This window comes from Drosophila obscura, unplaced genomic scaffold (assembly GCF_018151105.1).
Source record: "Drosophila obscura isolate BZ-5 IFL unplaced genomic scaffold, ASM1815110v1 contig_37, whole genome shotgun sequence".
Classification (NCBI taxonomy): Eukaryota; Metazoa; Arthropoda; class Insecta; order Diptera; family Drosophilidae; genus Drosophila; species Drosophila obscura.
Window position 1 is genome coordinate 444527 of NW_024542825.1, and position 23239 is coordinate 467765.

Consider the following 23239-nt stretch of genomic DNA (forward strand, 5'->3'; position numbering starts at 1 on the left):
TTAAGTCTGTGGAATTCACAATTTTATTTTATATATTAAAAAATAGACAAATTAGCCCCCCCCTGATCTTCTCAATAATATTCTTAACCAATTTATCAAAAATCACCCAAATATAAACAATAAAAGGGGCATTCATTAAAGACTATAAAGACTAGCTCTCCTCTTTAGAGATATAATAATATGACTAATATTTGGTGCATTTCCCAAAACATTCTATGCTCTACTTTTGCTTCAAATATCATCTAACAATCTAATAAAAATCAAAGGAAATAATAATTAAATTAATAAAATAAATTAAATAATAATTCAATTAATATAAAAATAATAAGTAAAATAAATAATTTGATTAATAAAATAAATTAAATTACAATTCAATTAATATACAAATAATAAGTAAAATAAATAATTGAATATTTGTTAAATATCTGAGAGCGGTCATCATTTTATTTAAATCCGAAACTGTTGACTGTTTCCTTTAAAAGAAATCCTATGCTTAGAGGGTACCTGCGATAGTCATATTATACCCTCTATTTATTTTTTTCTGCGAGTACTTTAAGTTTCGCCTTAGGCTTTAGGTTGTGGGTGTGTGGCACAAGACAGCGCCTGGGGGGGTCGAGTGGGTGCATAGAGCCGCATTCGGTGTTTAGTTATTGGGTTAATAAAACAACAGGGGGAACACACACAAACACAAACACACACCCGCGAATACGAATACGGGAGGAAACAAAACAAAAGCAAAAAGTATTCAGTGGCTGCGACTGGGACTGGGGCTCACCTAGTTTTAACCAATTTTTCTGGCACATAGTTTTTCAGCTTCTCCGTATGTGGCGTATGCGCAATATTTGTATGTGGATTAACAAGCTGCTGCTGCTGCCGCAGCTGCTGCTTCTGCTTCCAAGGGGGCCAGCGGGCCAACGGGCCAGTGGCTGAATGCGTAACTAAGACATGGCCAAGTGTACAGAGAGTTGACAGTTGTCAGGGCGGGGTGGTGGTAGCCCCCCACAGAGAACGAATTGCTGCCAGAAAGAATGAGAACGGACAAAGGTAACCAAGGTGCCTGCCTGTCCACTGCCCACTGCCCTGCCCTGCCACTGGGTTGGCTTTTCTTTCTTTTTCCACTTTTGCAATAGTTTTGCCACATAATTTATGTGTGTTGAGTGTTTTGTTGTTTGTTGCTGCTGATATATACTCGTAAGCATGTGCTGCTGCTGCTGCTGCTACTCGTATCTCTACACGGAGAATGAATGATATTTGTGTGGAGTATTTGTGCTGAAAGGGAGGTTGTTGGTGGGGGGAGGGAGGGTCATAAAGCCAAACCAATCTATTTGAAATGTGTTCTTGTGCTGCTTGGAAAAAATAAGCGTCAAAGGTTGAAACTTTTATTTGTAAAATGGTTTTTGAGGGCTGAATTTTAACAGTTGGATGAGCTGTGCAAGGAACTATTAAACTGATGTTTAAAGAGCAAATTTATATTTATTTATTTATTATTTATTATTTTTATTTATTTATAAATTATTTATTTATTTATAATTTATTTATTAAATTTATATTTAGAAAACAAATAAAAAAAAACAGCTTTAAAGAGAGTTTTTAATCAAATCTTAGAGCCTCTTAGAGCTAAAGTTGTGCTATATTTCATCCAGCTAAAAAATTTGTTCAAATTTCTTGCCCAAATCTATTTTAATCACTTTCTAATGAGCGAGTTGTGATGCATATCGCAGCTCAGCTGAAACCTTTTGGGTATGCCCGTCCGATCTTTGGGTCTATGCAAACGAAATACAATTGGAAATCGTCTGCATAATTTGCATTCTCTGCCGCTTCACATACATTTCCCTCTGGGGGGAGGAGGGGGTGCAATTCACTTTAATCAACAGCCCAAGGGGCACTCAGATTTCTTATGTATGTATCTAATTGATTTGCCTGCGATGGGGGGGCGGGGGCAACGGAACGGAATGCCTTGGGTGCGGAATGGCATGTGCCACAAGCAGCCATAATAATTCGAGTGCTTTATCGTGTGCTTTCTTGGGGCAGGGCACGAAGAAGCAGCAGCTGCCTTGGCTTGCCTGGCCTTCCCTTTGGTGTTGCAGCAGCAGCATCCTTCATCCGAGGCACGCAATCAAGGCGGCATCTTAAATGATTCAACACCTTGAGCGGATAAGATCCTCCGTTGCGATGTCGAGGACAGGACGTATCAATCAGTGTGCCAAAAGCCTTGGCAAGGGGGTGGGTGAGTGCGGGGGGGTGCAGTCATTGTCAGATCTTCGCACAGTGTTGTGCTGTCTTCTTCTCAGTGTCTTGCTGGCACGGACACGGACACGGGCACGGGCACTGTCTCGCTGTCTCTCCCTGGCACTGTCTCTCATTCTCACTGTCTCTCTCTCTCTCTCTCTCGCTGGCACTGTCTCTCATTCTTGCTGTCTCTCTCTGGCACTGTCTCTCATTCTCTGGCAGTGCGTGAGAAAAATTGAGTTGCATTATTTACATGTGCGCGCGGCGCCTGAAAGCATGCTTTAATTTATTTTAATTCATTCTTTCTCCACTCTCCACACCGCTCCGGCTCCGCTCTGCACTCCGCTTCTACTTCCTACTCCTCCTCCTCTCATCTTCCGACATTGTCAACGCTGATGTACCCTCCCTACCTCCCTCCCTCCCTCGTAGTCGTCGCCGCCATCGCCACCAACGTCTCTGAGTGATATGTAAATATGCAGTTACGCGCTTACTTTGTCGTGCAATTACAGTAAACCAACCATGTCCATGCCCCGTACCCCCCCACACCCCATACCCCATACCAGAGCCGAACTGATCCCTCCTTCTGCACTTCCTCTATCCGAACATCCACTTCCCATCCACTCCCCATGTCGCCCCGCTCCCTATTGCTCGCCCTCTTTACCTTCGTGTATCCCCCTATCGCTGTCTTTCTCGCTGTATCCCCGTCATCAGAGCAAACATGAGGGAATTCCTTTTGCTAATGCCAAACACATCCGTTCTTATTACCTGGTAGTTCTGCAGGGTACTCAACGGGGTATATTGCTGAGTGCATTGCACAATTATCTGAAGATCCAACATAGATAAGAATCAAATGAATCGATTGAGTACAACAATTCGAATATCTGTCTATATCTTATTATTCTTCCCCCTAAAAATCTATGAAAATTTTAGCTTTTAAGGGTATTTCCATCAACGAGTATTTTTCGCGCTTGGCAGTGATAATTTTGCAGCACTTTGGATATTAAAAAATTCTACATAAATCGCAGCAGCAAAACGAAGAAAAATATATTTATATTTAATATATTTATATATATATTATATTATATTATATTATATATATTATATTATATTATATTATATTATATTATATTATATTATATTATATTATATTATATTATATTATATTATATTATATTATATTATATTATATTATATTATATTATATTATATTATATTATATTATATTATATTATATTATATTATATTATATTATATTATATTATATTATATTATATTATATTATATTATATTATATTATATTATATTATATTATATTATATTATATTATATTATATTATATTATTATAAATTATATTAATATTTATATTTAAAAATATATTTATTTTTACATTCTTTTTTGTTATATTTATACTACATACATATGTATATACATGATACATGGCTTTTGTTTAAAGGGTATTCCATGGGTCCATAGTACCTAACCACGAGTAAGGTGCCGCCCCTCCGCACTTCTTTCTTGTTTCGTATTAATGCCATGGTACAGTGGCACCAAAGCATCTCGAGCTGAGCTTCTTTTGCTTTCCTTTTTTATGCTGTTACCTGGTGGCTGGTAGCTGGTGGCTGGTAACTGGTAGCTGGTAGCTGGCTTATTAGCAAAGCAATTGCCATACCAGAGCATTGAGAATTGAGCATGGAGCAATGGAGCCATGGAGCATTGAGCATGGAGCATGTGTAATTCCCCAGATGTCTGTTCGCTGTTCGCTGTCGTCTCCTGATTGACTTCCGTTTGGCACTGCCTCTCTCTCTCTCGATGCTCAGCCTTAATCGATTTTACACCCAAAGGACATTTTCTTGTGATTGTGTCTGCGGTTTGTTCTTTGCCTTCTTTGATTTCCGCCACCCATTCCTGTGGGATGGGGGCGGGCGGTGTGTTTTGTTTAAGTGTCTGTGTAAAATTCTGAACCATTCGCATTTCGCCGCCGCCCCACTTAGAGCGTAGAGTCGAGTGGATCCTTTTGCGGCTGTTTTGCAGCTTCAATTAGATATGCGTATGCTGTTTGTTTTTAGGACCTTTGCCACGTTTTTATTGCCATTGCCAAGCCAGCAGCAGCAGCAGCGACGTGCTCTGTATGCAGCCGATGTCATTCCCATTCGCTGTACGTACGTCAGGTGGAAAATCTTATAAATTTTGGAATAACTTTCATAACTTATGGCGAAACGCGGTGGAACGGTGGGACTGTGGGGAGGCGTTACTCGTACGCTGGCTTGGAATTACCTCTATGCAACTAATGCCATTGTCTTGTCACACATCCACATCCCTTTCCTGTGAAGTCCGCCCGTTTGCATTGCTGTCCCCCCCACAGCTTCCCCCTTAGCTAACCGAGAGCTCTTCTTGCTATTTGAGTTTGCCAGAGCGGCGCTTAAAACGTTGCTAAAAGAAAAAACTTCTACCGCCCTTTTTTTATTTTTTAGTGGCAGTTTAGGAGGAGGAGTAGGAGTTGGAGCTGGCGGAGTAGCTGTGTGTGTGGGGCAGTCATATAGCGACTGTCACTGCTGGCTGCTGCTTAATGTGGTTTAGTGCTTGGTTGACATGTTTGTATGTCGTGGACTTATGGGGGGCGTACATTCAGAACTTATGTCTGCTCCGCATTGGTGGTTTTTTTTTGGTTGGTTGCCTTTAAAGCTGGTCTCCATTTTTGGTGCTTTTTTGGGATACTTTGTAAACTGATAATTGTTAGAGATAGAAATAATAATGGGTAGCATTAGCTGACTCCTGCCTGATTGACTCTTTAAGGCATTCAAGTTTGGGTAGCAAATAGTTTAATATATGTATAATATAATATAATATAATATAATATAATATAATATAATATAATATAATATAATATAATATAATATAATATAATATAATATAATATAATATAATATAATATAATATAATATAATATAATATAATATAATATAATATAATATAATATAATATAAGTATAATAAATAATATAATATTTTTATTTCTTGATGTATTTTGTTATTTTTTATTTATTTATTATTATTATTTATTTATTTTTATTATTATTTATAATTTATGCAATTTATTTTGATTAATACCTAGCGCTGTACTGATCTGAATTTCCTTTTTCGTGTACTATTTCTTTTCAGCTCTACAAATTCTTGGAAACCCCCAGCAACAAAAGCAATTCCATTTGCCCTACTTCTGGTAAGTTTTATTAATCATAAGTATACAAAATAAACTAGAAATAAAAAAAAACCTTCCCTCAATGTTCCCATATATTTAAATCGAAATGGTACTCTAAGCTAAAAGCCAGTGCTTCGTATATTTTTCTAACCGTTTCGCAGGCTCCTAAAAAAATTGCAAAAAATATTCCGCAGCAGTCTCTAATTACTGCCTCACTTTGAGCAACAATTGCACGCAAAAGTTGTGCCTGCAAGTCAAAGGATATATTACTGCAAAACTGCCATATGCAGTCTCATTTGATATTTATTTATTTTCTCAAAAGAATTTTCATAATGCTGCAAAGTTTCAAAGTTCTTGTGGCAGCCAGCACACACACATTACAACTCCTCCTGTACATTTTCCAAACAAATTCCAGGTATCTCTATGCTGCCAAGGTGCCACACTCTTCACTGCTCTAAAAAACTTTCTTAAATCCTTGCTTCGTTCCTGCTGCTTGCCACCAAGTCGTTGACACTCACCTTTGCTGCTGCAAAAATTTGTTTAAGCTCTGCTTGAATCGAGTGTATTTTTTTTTTTAAACTGCTTTTGGTTTTTTTTTCTTTTTTTTTTTTAGTTTTTTTCTTCTTTTTTTTGGTTTTTTTTTCGATGTGTGTTTGCCCGGTGCTCAGCCGCAGGCGGTTTGTTTGTTTGTTTGCTGTGTGTTTGAGCAAATTTGCTCGCCAACTCACTTTCATATTTAATTAAAAGATAACACACACAGAGACACACACGGGCGCACAGGCACACCCACACACACTGAGCTACACGTGTGCAAAGACGTTGCTGGCTGTCAGGGGGGGCACACACTGATATGACAAGTCTTTAAGCAGCATTGCAACGTTTATCGGTGGAAAGTTCTCTCTCTGCTGCTCGCCCCCTCCCCCCTCACCGCTTTGCTTTTGCGAGAAATTTATGCAATTTTGAGCATAGAACTTTTGCCTTTGTGTGTGTGCTCCTCTGTGTGTGTGTGTGGGTGTGGGTGAATGCATTTTGTTTGGGTTGGCAAAATCTCGCAGTAAAGGAAACTTATCTCAAGAGAGAGAGTGAGAGCGAGAGAGGAACTCCCGCTTATCGTCTTCATTTATAATTGAAAGCTTTAACTTAATTTATGGCCAACTTTTCGGCTATTTAGCATATCAAAACGTAATAAAAAAAAAACACACGCAAAAATACACGTAAATACCAAACATATATATGTATATATCTGTATATATATGTAACTGTATATATATATTTTTTTTTAGGTATAATGAATATAAAAACAAATTTTCAATTGCGTTTTATTTTTATGGTTGTGCGTATTTTGAGAGTTTTTTACGAGTTTCTTTCGTTTGTAGTACTCTGCCATCAATTAATGTCGCTGGCCATTAAAAAAAAAAAAAAAACAACAAAAAAAAACAAAGTACTATAAAGTGATTGACTGACTTGTCCACACAGTTTTACAAATACAAAACGGTGGCGAAAAGTTGACTGACCCCCAGGGGGGTGGGGTTGGAGTTGGGGGGTGGACTGCTTTTCCGGGTTTTGCCACTGGGCCTCAATTGCCAAGTTGGCATGTTGAAATATTTAAAGCCGCTTAAACAAATTGTGGTCTGGTCATGCGGTGACTTCTCAGACAGTAAAATATATCAGCAAAAGAGAGAGAAAGACAGGGAGAGAGTGCCCAGAGAGAGAAAATCAATAAAATGTGGTGTGGGTTATGTGAGGGGTAGGGTAGGTAGGGTCACTTTCGTAATCTCTCCACATAAAACTCTCTCCGTTCTCCTCGTTAAGGCGCATTAAATTACAAATTCCATTAAAATGATTATTAAAGCAAGTATTTGCTAATTAATTTACTTGGCTACGCACAATGGAAAGCTGGCAGGACGCAATTAATAAATCCAAATGAGTAGAGCAGCTACATTATAAGCAGAACTCCAAGGAGGCCTCTTGGCTTGGTCTGTGTGTGTGTGTGGGCACAGCAAACACCCTGTAAAACACTCAAATTTGGTGGGGCGGCGGCGGCTGCTTAAATGTGTGCCATTTGCTTGCCTCCAACCCTCAAGCAGCGGTCATTAGGCAGGCAGCAGCCCCTAGCTTTGATTATGTTAATTACAATTTAAAGAAATTTCGGGCTGGGGATTTATTAAGAGATTTTTGGAGCCAAGAGAGTGACAAGACAACTTTAATATTTACTTAAATTAAGTTCAAGCTTTAAAGAAATTTGTAAGAAATAAATGGCAGAGTTCTAAGTAATTTTTGACAATTTTTGCCACAAAAGCCACAGAAAATGAAGCACGAAACTGAGGCGGCACCTTCAACTAAGCGAAGCCTTAACCCTCTTTCTGGCAGTCATGGAATATAATTTCTCTGCTATTACGTCAGAGCAACACCACAACACAGCAATGCCCCAATAGCATTCAGCCTACAGCATTCAAAGCAAACTATAGATTCAATTAGCCAGAGCCAAGAGGCGTAGCCTGTATCTAATGGCAACACCCCAACAACAGCAGACAAATCATCATCATCATCCATGCTACACAGCCAATCCAATTCCATATAGCAATTCCATTAGATTGTGCCACGTCTCGTGCACTTGTGCTCTGCTCTACTCACGGTGTGTATTGTGTTGGCATCGTAACAAGGCATCTACCCTTTGTTACCCACTGAAACCGTGGCACACACACACACACACACACACAATGAATTACAAACGCCACATGACCCCGCAGCAGAGCAGAGCAGAGCAGGGCGGGGCAGGGCAGGGGGCGGGCGGCTGCGAGTCACAAGTACTCGTAGTTCTTATGAATAATAAAGCAAATAATCTGTCAGCGTCGCAGCCACAAAACCAAAATAAGGACCAAACCCAGCAAGCAGCAGCAGCAGCAGCAGCACAGCGAATGTCAGCGAGAAATCTACACAGAAAGCAGCGACACAGGGCAGGGCCAAACGACTCAATTTGGTTGGATGGAGAGAGAGACCACAGACAGAAGGGGAAATTCGAGTACTTTCATGCCGGTTGAGCCGCTTCTTCCAGCGACATTTGCTCTGTCTGCCTGCCACTTGCTTCAATGAGTGAGAGGGGCAGGGTGAGAGGAGAGGTTGTCCAGCTCCATCAGGCTGGAGCACGGGTGGGGGGGCGGGTGGTCAGTGCTAATAACACGAAATCCGATTTGAACGTTCGCTGGCCCTGCCAGCCAGTCGGCCCTGCGTGTGATAAAAGGCAACAACAATATCACGCAGCCGTCTGCGGTTTGCTCACTCTTCATACACTATCCTGGTGGGGTATTGTGGGGCTATGCGGAGCGCTCTGGCCATTCATTGGAGGGGCTAGACATTGCGGCACAAGTGTATGCCAAACTTCGTCACTGCTCAATCGATCATTTTGCTTGGTACGAAGGGTGGTGGGAGGTAGGAAGTTTGTGTGGCTTGTGCCACGCTGCGTATGCGTAACGTGCGTTTTAATGAAATATTGAATTTTATTGCCTGCGTGCCTGCCTGCCTGCCTGCCGCGGCAGAAACAACCTGCCTGACAGACCCGTCAGCCGTGCCTGCCCCCACAACTGGTAGCCGCCTGTCAACAACTTTCAGCGCGCTTCGTGGTCAAAAAAAAAAAAGAAATACTGACCCTGACCCACCGCAGGCAGGACCTGCTTCACAACTTGTCACTGCCTCGAGGGCACGGTCTGGGAGATGATATCTTTGACTCCACCCTCCCGCCCTCCGCTCTGCCTGCACTCTTCGTGCTCCTGCCTTGCTTCTGCCCTGCTCCTGGCCCGCTCCAGCCCTGTCCTGCTCCTGCTCCAGCCCTGCTCCAGCCCTGCTCCAGCCCTGCTCCTGGCCTGCTCCAGCCCTGCCCTGCTCCGACTCCTGCTCATAATTTGATTCGTTTTTATTTGTTATGCAAAAACTTGAGGTATATTATTATTATTTCCCCATATAGTAGGCTTGCTCTTTCTGCCTTGCTACCCTTGGAACTGGTCGTGATCTCCCTTCACTTTTTACCCTGTATTTTTTTTATGTACTTTTCGTTACGCCTGCCCCATGCCGCCTGCCTCTAATAAAAGCAATTTATGAAGCCCAAAGCGCGGAAATGAATTGTTAACCGAACAAAAAAAAAAAGGAAGAAGAATAAAACTTTTGGTCAGGAGCAAGAGCCCAGACAGTGGTCAGGAGTGTGGAGTGTGGAATGTGGAGTCCAGGGCTGTCAGGTTGTTGGAGTTGTTGTTGTAGGAGGATGCTGTCCATGATGTTCGTTGATGAGTGGGTGGCAAAAACGCCTTTGTCTTTTGTTTATGGTCACGGGAATCACTCGCCCCCACCCCCACGCCATGCCACACAACGCACACTCCCACTGCCTGCCCCTCCCACACCCACTCACTGCCCCTGCCCCTCCCCACGTGAATGTACCACACGTAAACGCCTTTTGTGGCATTGTGAAATTTCCCAGAGCGCACATAAAAATGAAAAACGCCAAAAGGGGGAGATAAAGTGAGTGAAATGGAGTACACGGTGTGGGTGTGTGGAGGGGGGGCGCAGGATGCCGTACAAATGAGAATGCAATCTTCACAGTATGCGGTCGAAAGCGGGAGGGAGAGAGAAAGAGCGATAGAGAGTGGGGGAGAGTAAAAATCATTCAGCTATGGGATAATGCAATCGGTAGATGGAGATGCTTCGACAGCAGCTGCTGCCGCAGCATCCTATAGCCGGGGCAGCAGGTGATTCCAATTAAGGAAGCTAATACGATAAGTACTCGGATATTAAGAGAGCGAAAAAAATGAGCGAAGAAAAATGTTTCCCGAGGAGCAGAGTGGGAACACCGGAGGAGGTAAAAGGCAGGCGAAAAAAAAAACGGAGAGTATCCAATGAGGAATGAAATTGTGAAAACAAGAGGATAAATTAAATATGCTAGTGTAATTTGATCCTCTGCGAAATGAGTTAAAGTGCAGCAGCAGAAAGCAAAAGAAAAAGCTAGAAATTCAACTTAGTCTGGGGAATCTTTGGGAAGAATACTCGTACGGAGAGTACGATGGAAAGCTCATAGTTCATCGCTTGATGGAAATTTTTTTCAATTTAATTACAGAAAAAACTATGAAAACATTTTAGGAAGTAAATTAATAGAAATTCTATTATTCTATTATATTGCTTTGATAGGAACACACAAACGGGTGTCTAGTTATAAAAGGAAGAGGTCTCGGTCTGGGCTATAAATAAACATTTTAAGTTCATTGCTAAACCATCTTTCTTAACACATTAAAACTTGTTCTTTTTTTTTTAAGCTTAAGTTGATGTGTGACAAGAATGGAACCCATAAATGACCAATATATCTATGAAAAAAGGTAACGTTGTTTAAATAAATCCAATAAATAATGTTCCTTAAAGCTAAACAAATGTACAGAAAGTGGAGAATTCTGTAAGGAGTCCTCCCAATATTTAATAAGTAAAACTAAAACCGAAGCAAATGTTTAAAGAAATCCAAGAAATATTATTCCTTAAAGCAAAACAAGGTGGAAAAAGAATGTGGAAAATTTCTGTAAGGAGTCCCTCCCAATATTTAGTTAGTTAAACGAGATCCGAGGCAAATGTTTAAATAAATCCAAGAAATAATGTTCCTTAAAGCTAAACAAAGTGAAAAAAGAAAGTGGAAAATGCTGTAAGGAGTCCTCCCAATATTTAATTAGTTAAATGCGAAATGCGAAGCAGATAGAGAAGAGATAGAGTAGAGATAGAGGTAGAGGGTAGAGTAAAGAGTAAAGAGCAAGAGAACGAGTTTAAAAATGCAAAGTATATATGTAGGTACATTTTATTAAGCACAAAAAAATGCCTTTCTTCTTTAAGTTATATTTTACAAGCACAATTTATTGTAGGTTTTATTTTCATTGAACTAGAAAGATGTATTTCCAATTCAATTTATGAATTGAAGCCCGCACACACAGAGCTGCCTGCCTGTCTGCCAGCATGGCAAAAGGTATACCATGTGGCGCTGTGCATATTGAGGATTAGCAACTAGAATGGAATTTCTCTGGTTTGGTTGGTGGCACACATTTTTTTCTTCTTTAAATTCTGCGATGTATTTGCCAATAAAGACCATCCATCGATACAGCAACAACAACAAAAAAAGATAAACGAATATAAAGCAGAGCAACAACGAGCCAAAAACCAGCAAGAGGCGTTCCAGAGTAAAAACCTCAGGCCAGGACCAGGGACAGGACCAGGGCCAGTCAGGGCTCGTTTGCTGATGCCTCTGATGATGATGATGGTGCCACACAGTCTATGCCCCCTGCTGTTGCACAGCATTGTTCATTTTTTTTGTGTATTTTTTGTTGTTGTTGTATTTCCCGCTCTCCCTCCCTCTGTTTAATTGTGAGATAAAACTTACCGATAATGAGCAGCTTTATGGTCGACATGTTTGACCGTGTTTGCAGTGCTTTTTTCCTCGTTTTTCCTTATTTTTTTTTAACGTTGATTTTCCTTTTTTGGTTTAATTCTTTTTGTGGGTTTTTGTTTTATTTATTTATTTTTTTTTTTTTGTGCGTTGCGTTGCTTGTCTGTTTAATGCGTAGCCGCAGCTGTTGCTGCTGCTGCTGGCCGGATTGATATTTACAAAAATATTAATCCCATGCAAGTGCGACAGAGACGGGCACGACGAGATAAGAGCGAAGCGGCGCGACGCATATGCCGTCGGGGCGGGAGGGAGGTAACAGTTTGACAATCACTGACAATCGCGAGCGCGTTAAATTGCATTTTAATGTTGGTATGGCAATGCCACTTTGATGACTATAATGCTACATGCCACATGCCACATGCTTTGGAACTGCTGAATTGTTTTTTTTTTTTTTTTATTTTTTATTTGTGTATTTTTCTCGGTATTTTTTGTGTGGTTTTTATTTGGAGTTTTTTTTTTAATGATTTTCGTTGTCCTTTTGTGTGTTAAATGTTTATCGAGCAGTTAATTATGGCCACACTTGAGCGTTGATTTGCATGATTTTCGCTTGATTTTTTAGCATAGTTCCAAGAAAAGTGCCAGCCAAAAAAGATTTTTATTTTTAAAATTTATTTTAACACCTGGAAGCAGAATTTCTGTGTGCTGGAACGGCAACTGTAATTAAATGTATTCAATTAAATTAAAGAAGACAATTCCGCAATGATTCAATACACACACAGAGAGACACACACACACACCTACACCACAGATGGCAGACACGCACCGAATTCTCATGCCTGAGAGATGTGCCTCATGGAATATGCAGTAGGAAGACGCCTAGAAGTAGGCAATGAATATTTAAAGCCACAGACATTTCAATTTGAAGCAGTCCTCCCCCCCCACCCACAGAGAAGAATGAGGTTGGGCAACGCCCAGACATTAAATTAACATATTTCCTAAATAATAATAATTTCACCCAGTCAATGTGCCCCCCCAAGTCCAGTCTCTGCCATACATACGTGTGCGGTCAGAGGTCAGAGATGGATCCCTTTTAAATGGAATTGGACATTGAATGGACTCGGAGCACAGAGCACAGAGCAGAGATAGAGTCCTGCCTACACATGTAAACTGTTGCCTAATGTCTTATTCATGTTTACACTGTCCCACTACCAGGGCAAAAGGACTGGACTTATGAGCGGTCTGCATGTCAGTCGCTCCAACAGTCGCACTTTGCGTGCCCCAAACTTATTAGAATGCCCCAACCAACCAGAGGTGTGAGCCTGGCCCCGGTTATAGAATGGTTAATGAGTGCTGAGAGAATGAAGACCAAGCCCCGGCAATTGTTGGTGTGCTATTTATTTTAAACTGTCTCGAAACACACACACACACACACACACAAAGGGCACAAAGCATTCGGCACTGGGGCCACCCAATTGTTGTTAATGGAAATCTTATGCCTCGTTGGCTCTGACTCGGACTCGGACTCTGACACGGCACTTCTGGAATTAAGTGTTGTGTAAAATATTTTCGTTGTTGGCTTATTAATTATTTATGGCAAACGAAGTTATTGGTAAAAGGTGAAACTATTTATACACATATGAGTTTATGCTCAAGCTGTTGCTGTTGCTGTTGCTGTGCTGTGTGCATGTGAAATTTTCGGTTGAAATTATTTTCAGAATTTAATGTATATATTTAAATATATTTTTTATATATTTTATATATATTTTATATATATTTTATATATATTTATAAATATTTATATATTTAAGGGAATATATTTCTCAAATATATTTTTTAGTAAATTTAGTGGCATTTAAAAATAATGAATTACATTTATTGCAGTTTAAATTAATTCGGTGCTTTCTCAACATTTTGAAATGCAAGTGAAAAGCATCACTAAACCTTGCTCAATGACTGAATACTTTATTATTTAATGGAAACATAGAAATATCTCGAGAGTTTGAACAAAAACTAGTCACTGGAAAATACTATTGAATACCAACAACAGTGGCCACATCAACTAAGAGATAAATGTAGCTGGGATTCTGTCTATAATAATATTTGTGAAGTGAATTTAGAGCTAAGGTATTGCCAAATACTCCTTCAGATCCAAGACTGTGCCTAGGCGACTTCTACTGCAATCTGCAGAGTACTCAAAGTTTGTATTTAAATAGAGATTTATAATGAATCTTCAGCGGTTAGCATACAGACTTTTTGTACTAGCTAAGCCAACAAATGCAAGAGAAAGGATTCCCTGTATTTTTAAGCACATTCCTTGCAGCCTTTTTTCACTGATTTCTACATGAAACTTTTCAACAAATTTCTAACCAATATTTAACTTTAACCAAAACCCATTTAATGTCAAAGTTTAATGCACACAAAAAACACTTAAATTTCCACTCACTCACTCGTAGCCAAAAACACGCACTAATATCACATTTATTCTGCCACTGAGACATGCAACACTTTAACAACATTAAACCCATAACTTTGCCCCAGAACTAACAGGCATTAAATCCAGCCATAACTCTGGCATAGAAATATGCTGCCAAAAATGTAAACAAATTGAATAATCTAATAACCCCGAACAAGAAGGACTTCTCTGACCTCTTTACAAGTCGTAATCATTTTTGCAAAGCCACCTACCACAACAATAACAAAAAAAACAAAAAATAAATAAATAAAACCCATAGAAAAACTTTAAGCTAAACCTCTTTTTAACACGAAGAAAAGAAGTAAAGTTAGCAAAGAAATGTGCTCTACGCTCTGCGCTCCCATAAGAAAGACCAAAAAATCAGCTGTCACAGTGGAATAATAAAAATAATTTATTTGCATTTTATTTGCGCAGAGCCCCTTGCCTTGCGGACTGTCTAGGAGCACCTAGCGAAGGAGGCTGCCTGCTGGCTGCTTGCTGCCTGCTTTCTTTGGGGGTTTCTGTCACTGACTTTGGCACTGACTTGCCCAGACCCAGACCCAGGCGCAAGGACAACAAGTTGGCGAAAGAGAGCAGAGCAGCAAGCAGCACCCAGCACCCAGAACTGGAGAAAGCAACGAAAAAAAAAAACAAAAAAGTAAAGGAAATTATAAGGATTTGACAGATGAGCGAATGCGACAGTTAGGAGGAGACACAACGCCTGGCACAGCGCCATGGAGCAGCAGTGGGGCATGGACTCCATGAAGGTAAAAAGTGGAGCACACAGCATTTGGTTTTGCTTTTGGATTGGGATTGGGATTGGGTATTGGGGATTTTTATTTGTATTTTGGGGCTGGGGAATGCTTTAAATTGAGCAGAAATTGTTTGTCACTCTCTGTGTGTGTGTTTGTTGCACTGCACTGAGCTTGCCCCAGTTTGGCGGCATGAATATGCATGCGGCATAGCGCCCATGGCCTGGAGTGGCAGCAGTGTTTTGGTTGTTAGAAAGAGGCGGATGGGAATGGGTATGTACGGTACGGGGGCAAGGTCACAGATATGCTAGCAAACGAACGAACGGGGAGAGGAGCGAGGCACCCTGCAACAGTTGCACTTGAGTGCCATTTGTCGAAAGAGGCCTAGCAATGGTCTGGCTATGGCTATGGCTCTGGCTATGGCTATGGCTATGGCTCTGGCTCTGACTCTGGCTGTGGTGGTCCGTGTGCCTCCCAGCAATTTGCATAATTACAAACGCACATGTAAACGAAACGCGGTTTCCTGTCCGCAATTTCCACTGCCTGCCTGCAACACACACACACGCGCGCACACGTCTCGATTTTTCACACTGGCGCCGCTCGCTTGCTTTTCCACACGCTAAAATGTACGATGTTTTTCACTGGGCTTTTCCGGCCTGCCGTTTCGTTCGGTTTTCTTGTGCCGCTTTTGGCGCCCGTTGCCGCTGAATGCTTCTTACCAACTAAATGCAATTTCAGTTTTGTTCTAGCCTAAAAACGAAGCCACACGAAGCCAGGGATCCCCCTAACGAGCGTTGAGGTTTTGTTCGGCAAATTTCGTGTGCGAATGGGCCAAACCGAATGCGGGAAGTTCGTTCTCGTTCTCGTCCTCGTCCGAGAGCCGTAGGCAGCAGCAGCAGCAGCAAAGCCTTCGGGTTTTTATTTTGTGGCGACTGCGCAGAGAGTGGGGGCACTGGCAACATGTTGCCAAGGGAGCGAAAGCGAGTGAGAGAGAGAACGAGCGCCCCATGTGGCAAGTTGTTGAACTTTTGTGGTAGGTTAGGGTTTCCAGAGCGTGGCTAGGAAAAAGATTTAACAAGTTGTCGTAGGACTGGGGCATAGAGGTCTTAGAGCAGATTTTTGTAATGATTAATGATAATATTTTTCGTTTAATTTTGGTATATAAATTGACTGCCTAAAAGCAGTTTAAAATATGTAGAAAATCAAGAGATTTTCTTGGTCGAATTTTTGTATTGTAATTAGTTGTGTCTTAGATATGTTTTATGGTTAATAACAATATCGAAGTCTGCAATTAAAATAAGGCTTTTTAAATTCAACAAATAAGTCAACAAAATGTACAAACAATGATCAGGAAATTAATGTTTTTTGGGGCAAACTAATCTGAATTTAATTTAATTTATTTATTTATTCGCCAACGGATTAACCTTATCTGGCTAAACTAACCTATTTCTAACTTAAAAAATATACAATAAACAAATAACAAAAACTAAACATTAAAAAAGAGATAGAGAGAGAGAGAGAGAGGGACAGATGATCTACATCCAATATTATGGTGTACTTAAGTAATTAGGAAAATAAATATATTCAACGAATTGCATGTAAATCTTTTATGCAACCAAATCTGCTCATATTTTAAGAGCTAGTGACGATCTATTTTGGGAGAAAAGGTATCGTTTACCCCTAAGAAATGGGACAACAGTGCTGAGTGCACTTTTTGCTCAATTTACAAAAACGTAGAATAGTTTCACTCGCAATGGCATTCGAATTAAATGAAAAATTAATCAATTTTATGAGTAAAACAAAACCCAATACATTATCCATATAATTTTATAATTTAAATTAATGAAATTCAATTAAAAAATTAAATAAAAATAAAATTCTTTAAAATATAAATATTTTCCTGGCCTGCTCTTAGATAGGTACTTAACGAATATGTTTTCTAGGAGTCTGATAATAAAAATATTGTTACAATTTTGCTAATTGATTTATGAATTAATGAATTGTATGAGTAAAACAAAGCCTAAGAATTATTAAATAAAATAAATTCTTTTAAACATAATTATTTTCCTGTCATTGGATGCTTTCTATTTGCTGTATTAGGCCTTGTTTTGGATACCCAATAAATATGTTTTCTATGATTTTCATAATAATTGATAATTGCTACATTTTTCTATTAATTGATTTAATTTAATTCCTAAACAATTCTTTATGTACGCTAATAATATATTGTGTTTTTTTTATGGGTCAGTCAGCAGACGAATTGCTTTCCTGCCGGAACGACTACTGTTGTTTATGGCCATAAACATGCACGACAGAAGGCCCGACGGAAGTACGCGAATCGCTTGTCGTTCTTGGCCAACATTTTTGCTCCAATCCTGGCCAACTCTCTGAGAGAGAGAAGCACAGACTGTTCCAATTCCATTTCGTACCGCTCTCTGGCGCGCTCTCTCTGTCTATCGCGCGCTCCTCTTGCAACATGTTGGCTGAATGCAATTGATGTCTGCCTGCAAGTGCATTTTGGCTTTTTTTTTTTTTGTGGCTGGTCAGGAATCAACAGTTGGGCCTGACAACTGCAGACAGAATGTTTGGTGCACAGACTCCTGTTTTTGGGGGCACATTGGGGCACATGCCACTATCTATTTAGGCGCAAGAGAAATAGTGTCGTGCAATCAGGAAAAGTGGCAACCACACACTACCCTCCCCCACCCGCTTTGCATTTTTTCTGAGTAGTTTATGGCTTGCCTGGCAGCTTGACGAACCAAGCCCTCACACCCCCCACAACATTCTGTGTCATGTGGCGCATAAAAAATATTTGCAAACTGGTTTTGTGGCAGGGGCAGGGCAAGGGGCACACAAAGAAAGGTTGTCCCAACACCTCAGCGCTCGCTCACAGACGGAGAGGGAGCGAGAGAGATAGTCAGTCGTACACAAAAGTTGTTAAAAAGTCCAAATAAATTTGTTTGTGTCGCTCACAGAACGAGGGACGAGGTATTTGGGTGCTGCAGAACGCCTCACAAAATGTTTGACATAAATTTATGCGTTTTGTGTGTTGCCGTTGCCGTTGCCCCACCGACACAACTTTGCTTGTAGATCCAAGAGAGTGAGAGAGAGACAGTGAAAGGGGAGAGGAGAACTCTGACTCTGACTCTGACTCCTGGCTGTAGTCATGGCTGAGGCTGAGGCCAACTAAAGTGTATTTCGAAATTGAGTTGTCATAAAAGCATTCAGCATGGCTGTATTTGGGGGGGGGTGTGTGTTTGGGTGTGTGCCCACAGTGGGCATTCGATGAGGGTAAATCTGATAATCTGATTTCTTAGATTCTTATTTTATAATTTCTCTCTCTGGGAGCATTGATGTTTGTGTGACTCGTGCTGACTCTACAGCGTCAACACGTTACTGTTTGTTAGCGAGAGAAAATAGCTGCAAAATGTCTACAGAATTTCAAGATTTACGAGTAAATGCTGTTTGCTGTCCATTTTCCTGTCGATTATCAATCGACTTGTGGTCATCCAAATTATAATGTCACTTTGATGGCTGATTGACTAATCCGTCATCGTTTTTCGTTAGTGATGTAAGATGCCTCTATAAACATAAAACTAACGAAGAGTCGATTAATTTTTAGTATTTTATACCAAAGAGCGAATATCATTTTATCACGTGATTTATATTTACAGAATTTTATGAATAAAAAAAAAATATTTTTTTAAATTAAAAATTAAAAAAATATATATTTTTAAATTAAAAATTTTCAAAATATATATATTTTTAAATTAAAAATGTTAAAAATATATACATATATTTTAAAATTAGAAATTACAGAAATTATTTTTAAATTAAACATTTAGGAAATATATATTTTTAAATTAAAAATTTAAGAAATATTTTTTTTATTTTGGAATTTAGAACGCTTAAGAAGGAATATTTTCTTTTGATTTCTTGCTTTAAATGTGCCTTGAATTTTCTATAAAACTTTCAAACACCTTAGGCAGTGCCCACTGTAGTTGACAGTTGCTCCGCAGACAATATTTTATTTGCATGCCAATGCCAAAACCATGAAGCAACTTCTCAGTGTGGTGGGGAGAGTACCCAGAGGTACCCTCATGACTTGTCTCAAACTTTGGATGCCCCACCCACCAACACCACACTTTTCTTTCTCCCCCCTTCAATACTTTCACTAGCTACCTGAGGTGGAGGTGGTGGTGGTGTCGAGGGGCAAATGGTGGGTGTGTGACAGGGCGAAACTTTTTTCGATTTAAATAAAAAGCCAGCAGCAATACGACAACACTTTGAACTTGCCATAGAAGGGTGAGCTGTACTAAAAAAAATATCTATAAAAATATGTCAACACTTTTAGAGACATTTGCGTAGAGCGTAGAGTAGAGAGCGTAGAGTGTGTAGAGTGGGGATGGACAAAAGCTCTCATAAAAACTATATTTATGTCTACAAATTTTATGGAGTGGCCTCTAAAATGTTTTCGTGCTGCTGCTTGCTAGTGAAATTTTTGCGAATATTCAACATGCTTTTGAAAGTATTAACTCTATTTTTAGCGCGCGTACATAATGCTTCTTCAATGGTTTTACATATCCAAAACTTGATAAGCCCTTTTGTGTTTGAGCCACCATTTTATGCATTTTCCTCCAGACCATTGTGCCAAAGTTAGCCGCCGCCTCATGCTTTTGTTGTTCTTTTCTGGTGTCGGTTTTCCCTATTTTTGTATTTTTTTTTTATTTTATATTTTCCGTTTTTTTGGTTGCCAGAAAAAGCAGCTGCCGTAACCGGCGGCAGTTTAAACATTTTTAATTAATTTACAGACACATGAGAGTGGGGTGGGCGGTGTGTGTGGAGCACGCTGACAGCAGCTGCTTGGTATGTGATGCACGTAAGATGCATGCAACGCGTGGCAGACACATACACACACAGGCAAATTAAGCTGCAGGATTCGAGGGGATTCTCTGAGTTGGGGGGGATAACATTAAAATTGTAGCGAAATACTTTTAGCTGCAGCTGTAGAGCTGTGCAACAATTGCTAGTTGCAACAGCAACTGCAACTTCAGTTAATCAAATGTGAAATGACATGAGCACACGCACACACACACTGAGGGTGAGAGAGAGACAGACAGATAGAAGGAGAGGAGAGGAAATGACTGTGAGTGGGTGAATGTTTTGGGCTGCCACATAAATCAGCGCCGGGGCATGCCCACTTTTACCCGCACCCACACCAATTCGCACTTAATTGCTTAAACAAAATGCCATCTCCAACTTCTTCAGCGAGGCCTCTGCGTGGGGAGGCGCGCACTATTGAGCAATTATGCAGCAGTGTCACGGCCCCAAAAAGTATGCTATACAAAAGGAAGAAAGAAAGCTTTAAGCTATAATTTCGACTATAAAGATACCTCAGCTATTTTGGGGAGTATGCAAAAATAATCTTCTTACACCTAAAGTGTTCAATATAGATATATTTATATTAATAAAATTTTATATACATATATTAATATAATTAATTGTATAGAATTATATTAATATACTAATTAATATTAATATATATAATATTAATCACAGACTACTAAATTTAATATATATTATTATTATTATTATTATTATTATATTATTATTAATATATATAATATTATTATATTATTATTATTTAGTGGTCTGTGAGATCGAGTTGCTCATTTTATTAGAAAAACATTACAGGTGGCATTTTTTTGCCAGTTACCAGTTAAGATTTAATGAAATATATTCGAGACAAATCGTGGAAAAGTTCCATGTCATTAAAAAATATTCAAGTTTTTCGATTTAAAATAAATCAAATTTGGTTTGCAGGTTTTCATACATAAAATTACAACAACAGATTGATGATCTTTGATCGCAAATACTTTTTTTCTTTACCCCCTGTCACATACATTTCCACCAAATACGAAATGCCTTCGGTACCCTTCGTTTTCTAGGTACTTATAATGAAGAAAAGTTTAGGGCAACTCCACAGAATTATAGCAAAGAGATATACAAATGAAAGCGTCTCAGAGAAACAAGAGAGAGGGAGAGGAAGAGAAATAGAGACATCTATATAGACACAAATGAAGGGAAAACCGAAAGCAGACCAAACGAAATTTGGAAAATGTCTTAATATATTCAACAAGGTCTCGAAACTGCCACCGTTCGTTCTACTCCCCAAAAATCATTATCATTATCGCCATCATCCTCGTCAACGTTTTGTTGTTTTTTGTGTGTTGGCCATATAATTTATGCGCGTTTTAATTTCATTTTGTGCCTAACAAGTGCCACGCCTCGTACACCAGCGGCTAGGCTACTCAGAAGCACAAAATATGTTATTTTGACACCTTCAAGGTTGCGCCCCAACCAACAGTTGGTTGATTGGGCTTTGGGGTCGAAACAAGAAACAACTTTGGGAACCTAGAGGGAAGGGAGCCTCACTTAGATGGGAACAGCAGCAGACAGCATGAGACACTGCGGGATCCGGGATGCTCTACCAATGAAGCTGCAGAAAGAAGTGCCAACTGAAATTATATAATAAATAAATAATAAATAAATAATAAATAAATAATAAATAAATAGAATAAAAATAAATATAAATATAATAAAATAAAAATAATAAAAGGAACAGAAATAAATAATAAATGTAGATTTTTATTTGGGAATTACCTCAAGGCTATATCTAATCAGAACTTAAATACTTATATTATCGTTCATTGATTCTTTTACGGCCTCCATTATTTTTCTTACATATTCCCAAAATTTCTCTTTATTGCTTAGAGCATTTTTGTTTTTCGTTTTCTCTACCTTTCAAATAGCACCTCAATTTGTTATTCTTAACACCAAATCCTTTTTGCATATTATTTTGTTATTCCTAACCAGTGCTACACCCCCACCCACACCAGCCCCTTTACCCAGGCAGCCCTGCTGTCAGCCCTACTGTCAGCCTTCCATCAGCCCCAAAGCCTGCTCCTGCTCCTGCAACCCTCCTTCCCTCTGCCATTTATTTGTTACGCCTTTAACACATTTCAAAATTCACAATTCAAAACGTGTTAATTAGCAAGGGGCGTGTGGGTGGCAGGGGGCACGAACAAGTGGCAGGAGGAGGCATAGGAGTAGGAGGAGAAACTTCTCCACAAATGTGTTAATGACTAGGCGTGGTAGTCCACCCGCCCAACCGCCCGCCCAACCCGAAAGCGCGACTTTAATTTCCGCGTCGCCTTCTTGAGTTTTGGATGTCAATAAAATTAGCATTTTCTTTTGTTTCTATTTTGTTGTTGTTGTTTTTGTTTTTGTTGTTTCTCTGTTGTGTGTGTTTTCGCCCTGTTTCACAAATTAAACTGTTTGGGGGGCGTGGCCCCGCACATTACGCAACTAAATATTCATGCGAATTGCTTGAGAGAGTGAAGTCGCCTCAAAATTCCAGAGGCCTCGTTTTTGTTGGTGTACCACACCCCACCCCCCAGCTACCTCTGGTATTGATGGCTGGAGCGGCCTCAAGGGTGCCGTCATAACTATCAAATTACCCAAGAATATGTGCCACAAAGGCAAGAACGAACTCTACGACAAGATCATAAAAAGCCACTGCATATGGTACTATGGAGTGTAGCTTTGGGAGAGAGCGAGAGGAGACAGGGAAAGGACTTAAGTTTTAAATATTTTATTGTAATTAAGACGCGAAATTTCTCCCACAGGGCTAAAAGCGAGCGCGTTAAAATCAGTGGCAGATGCTGTGCCAGCAGAAATATATGCAGGATGGGGGAAGGATGAGGAATACCATGCCAAATTGTATTGTAAATAATATATATACAAAAATATATATATATAAATATACTATGCCAAAAATGGATATAGAAAAACGAAAATCGCAGTCTGAAAACCTTCTGGCACTGGCTATTAAAATTCCTTTTAAAGTAGGATTAATTCTATGCTACAAGTTAGTAAGTAAATAAAATAAAATTTACCATCGAAACTTCTCTATAAATAAAACCTACTCAACCTACCTGATCTTTACTACAGTTTGCAATATTTTTTTTAATTTTTATTTATTTATTTATTATTATTATTTTTTTTTATCAATTGAAACACGTGCAAATATTTGTTCTTCATATACTCATAAGCTTCTGGTTAACACTGCCACTGCTGCCTCTGCTCCTCTCTCTCCTGCTGCCTCGTCTTCTCTCTCTCCTGCTGACTCTTCTCCTCTCTCCCTC

General features: G+C 39.5%; 1 protein-coding gene across 3 annotated transcripts in view; it reads right to left on the reverse strand.

Annotated features, from left to right (window-relative positions):
- The window catches only part of LOC111079865 (hemicentin-1), a 131606-nt gene extending 115864 nt beyond the window's left edge, over positions 1-15742 (reverse strand). For all 3 annotated transcript variants that reach the window (XM_022375191.2, XM_022375205.2, XM_022375198.2), the window contains exons 1-2: positions 15535-15742; positions 11823-12542 (exon numbers count right to left, since the gene is read on the reverse strand). In XM_022375191.2, the coding sequence (XP_022230883.2) occupies positions 11823-11850 (28 nt within the window). In that variant the 5' untranslated portion in view covers positions 11851-12542; positions 15535-15742. The remainder of the gene's footprint in view (positions 1-11822; positions 12543-15534) is intronic.
- Between the last annotated feature and the right edge of the window lie 7497 nt (positions 15743-23239).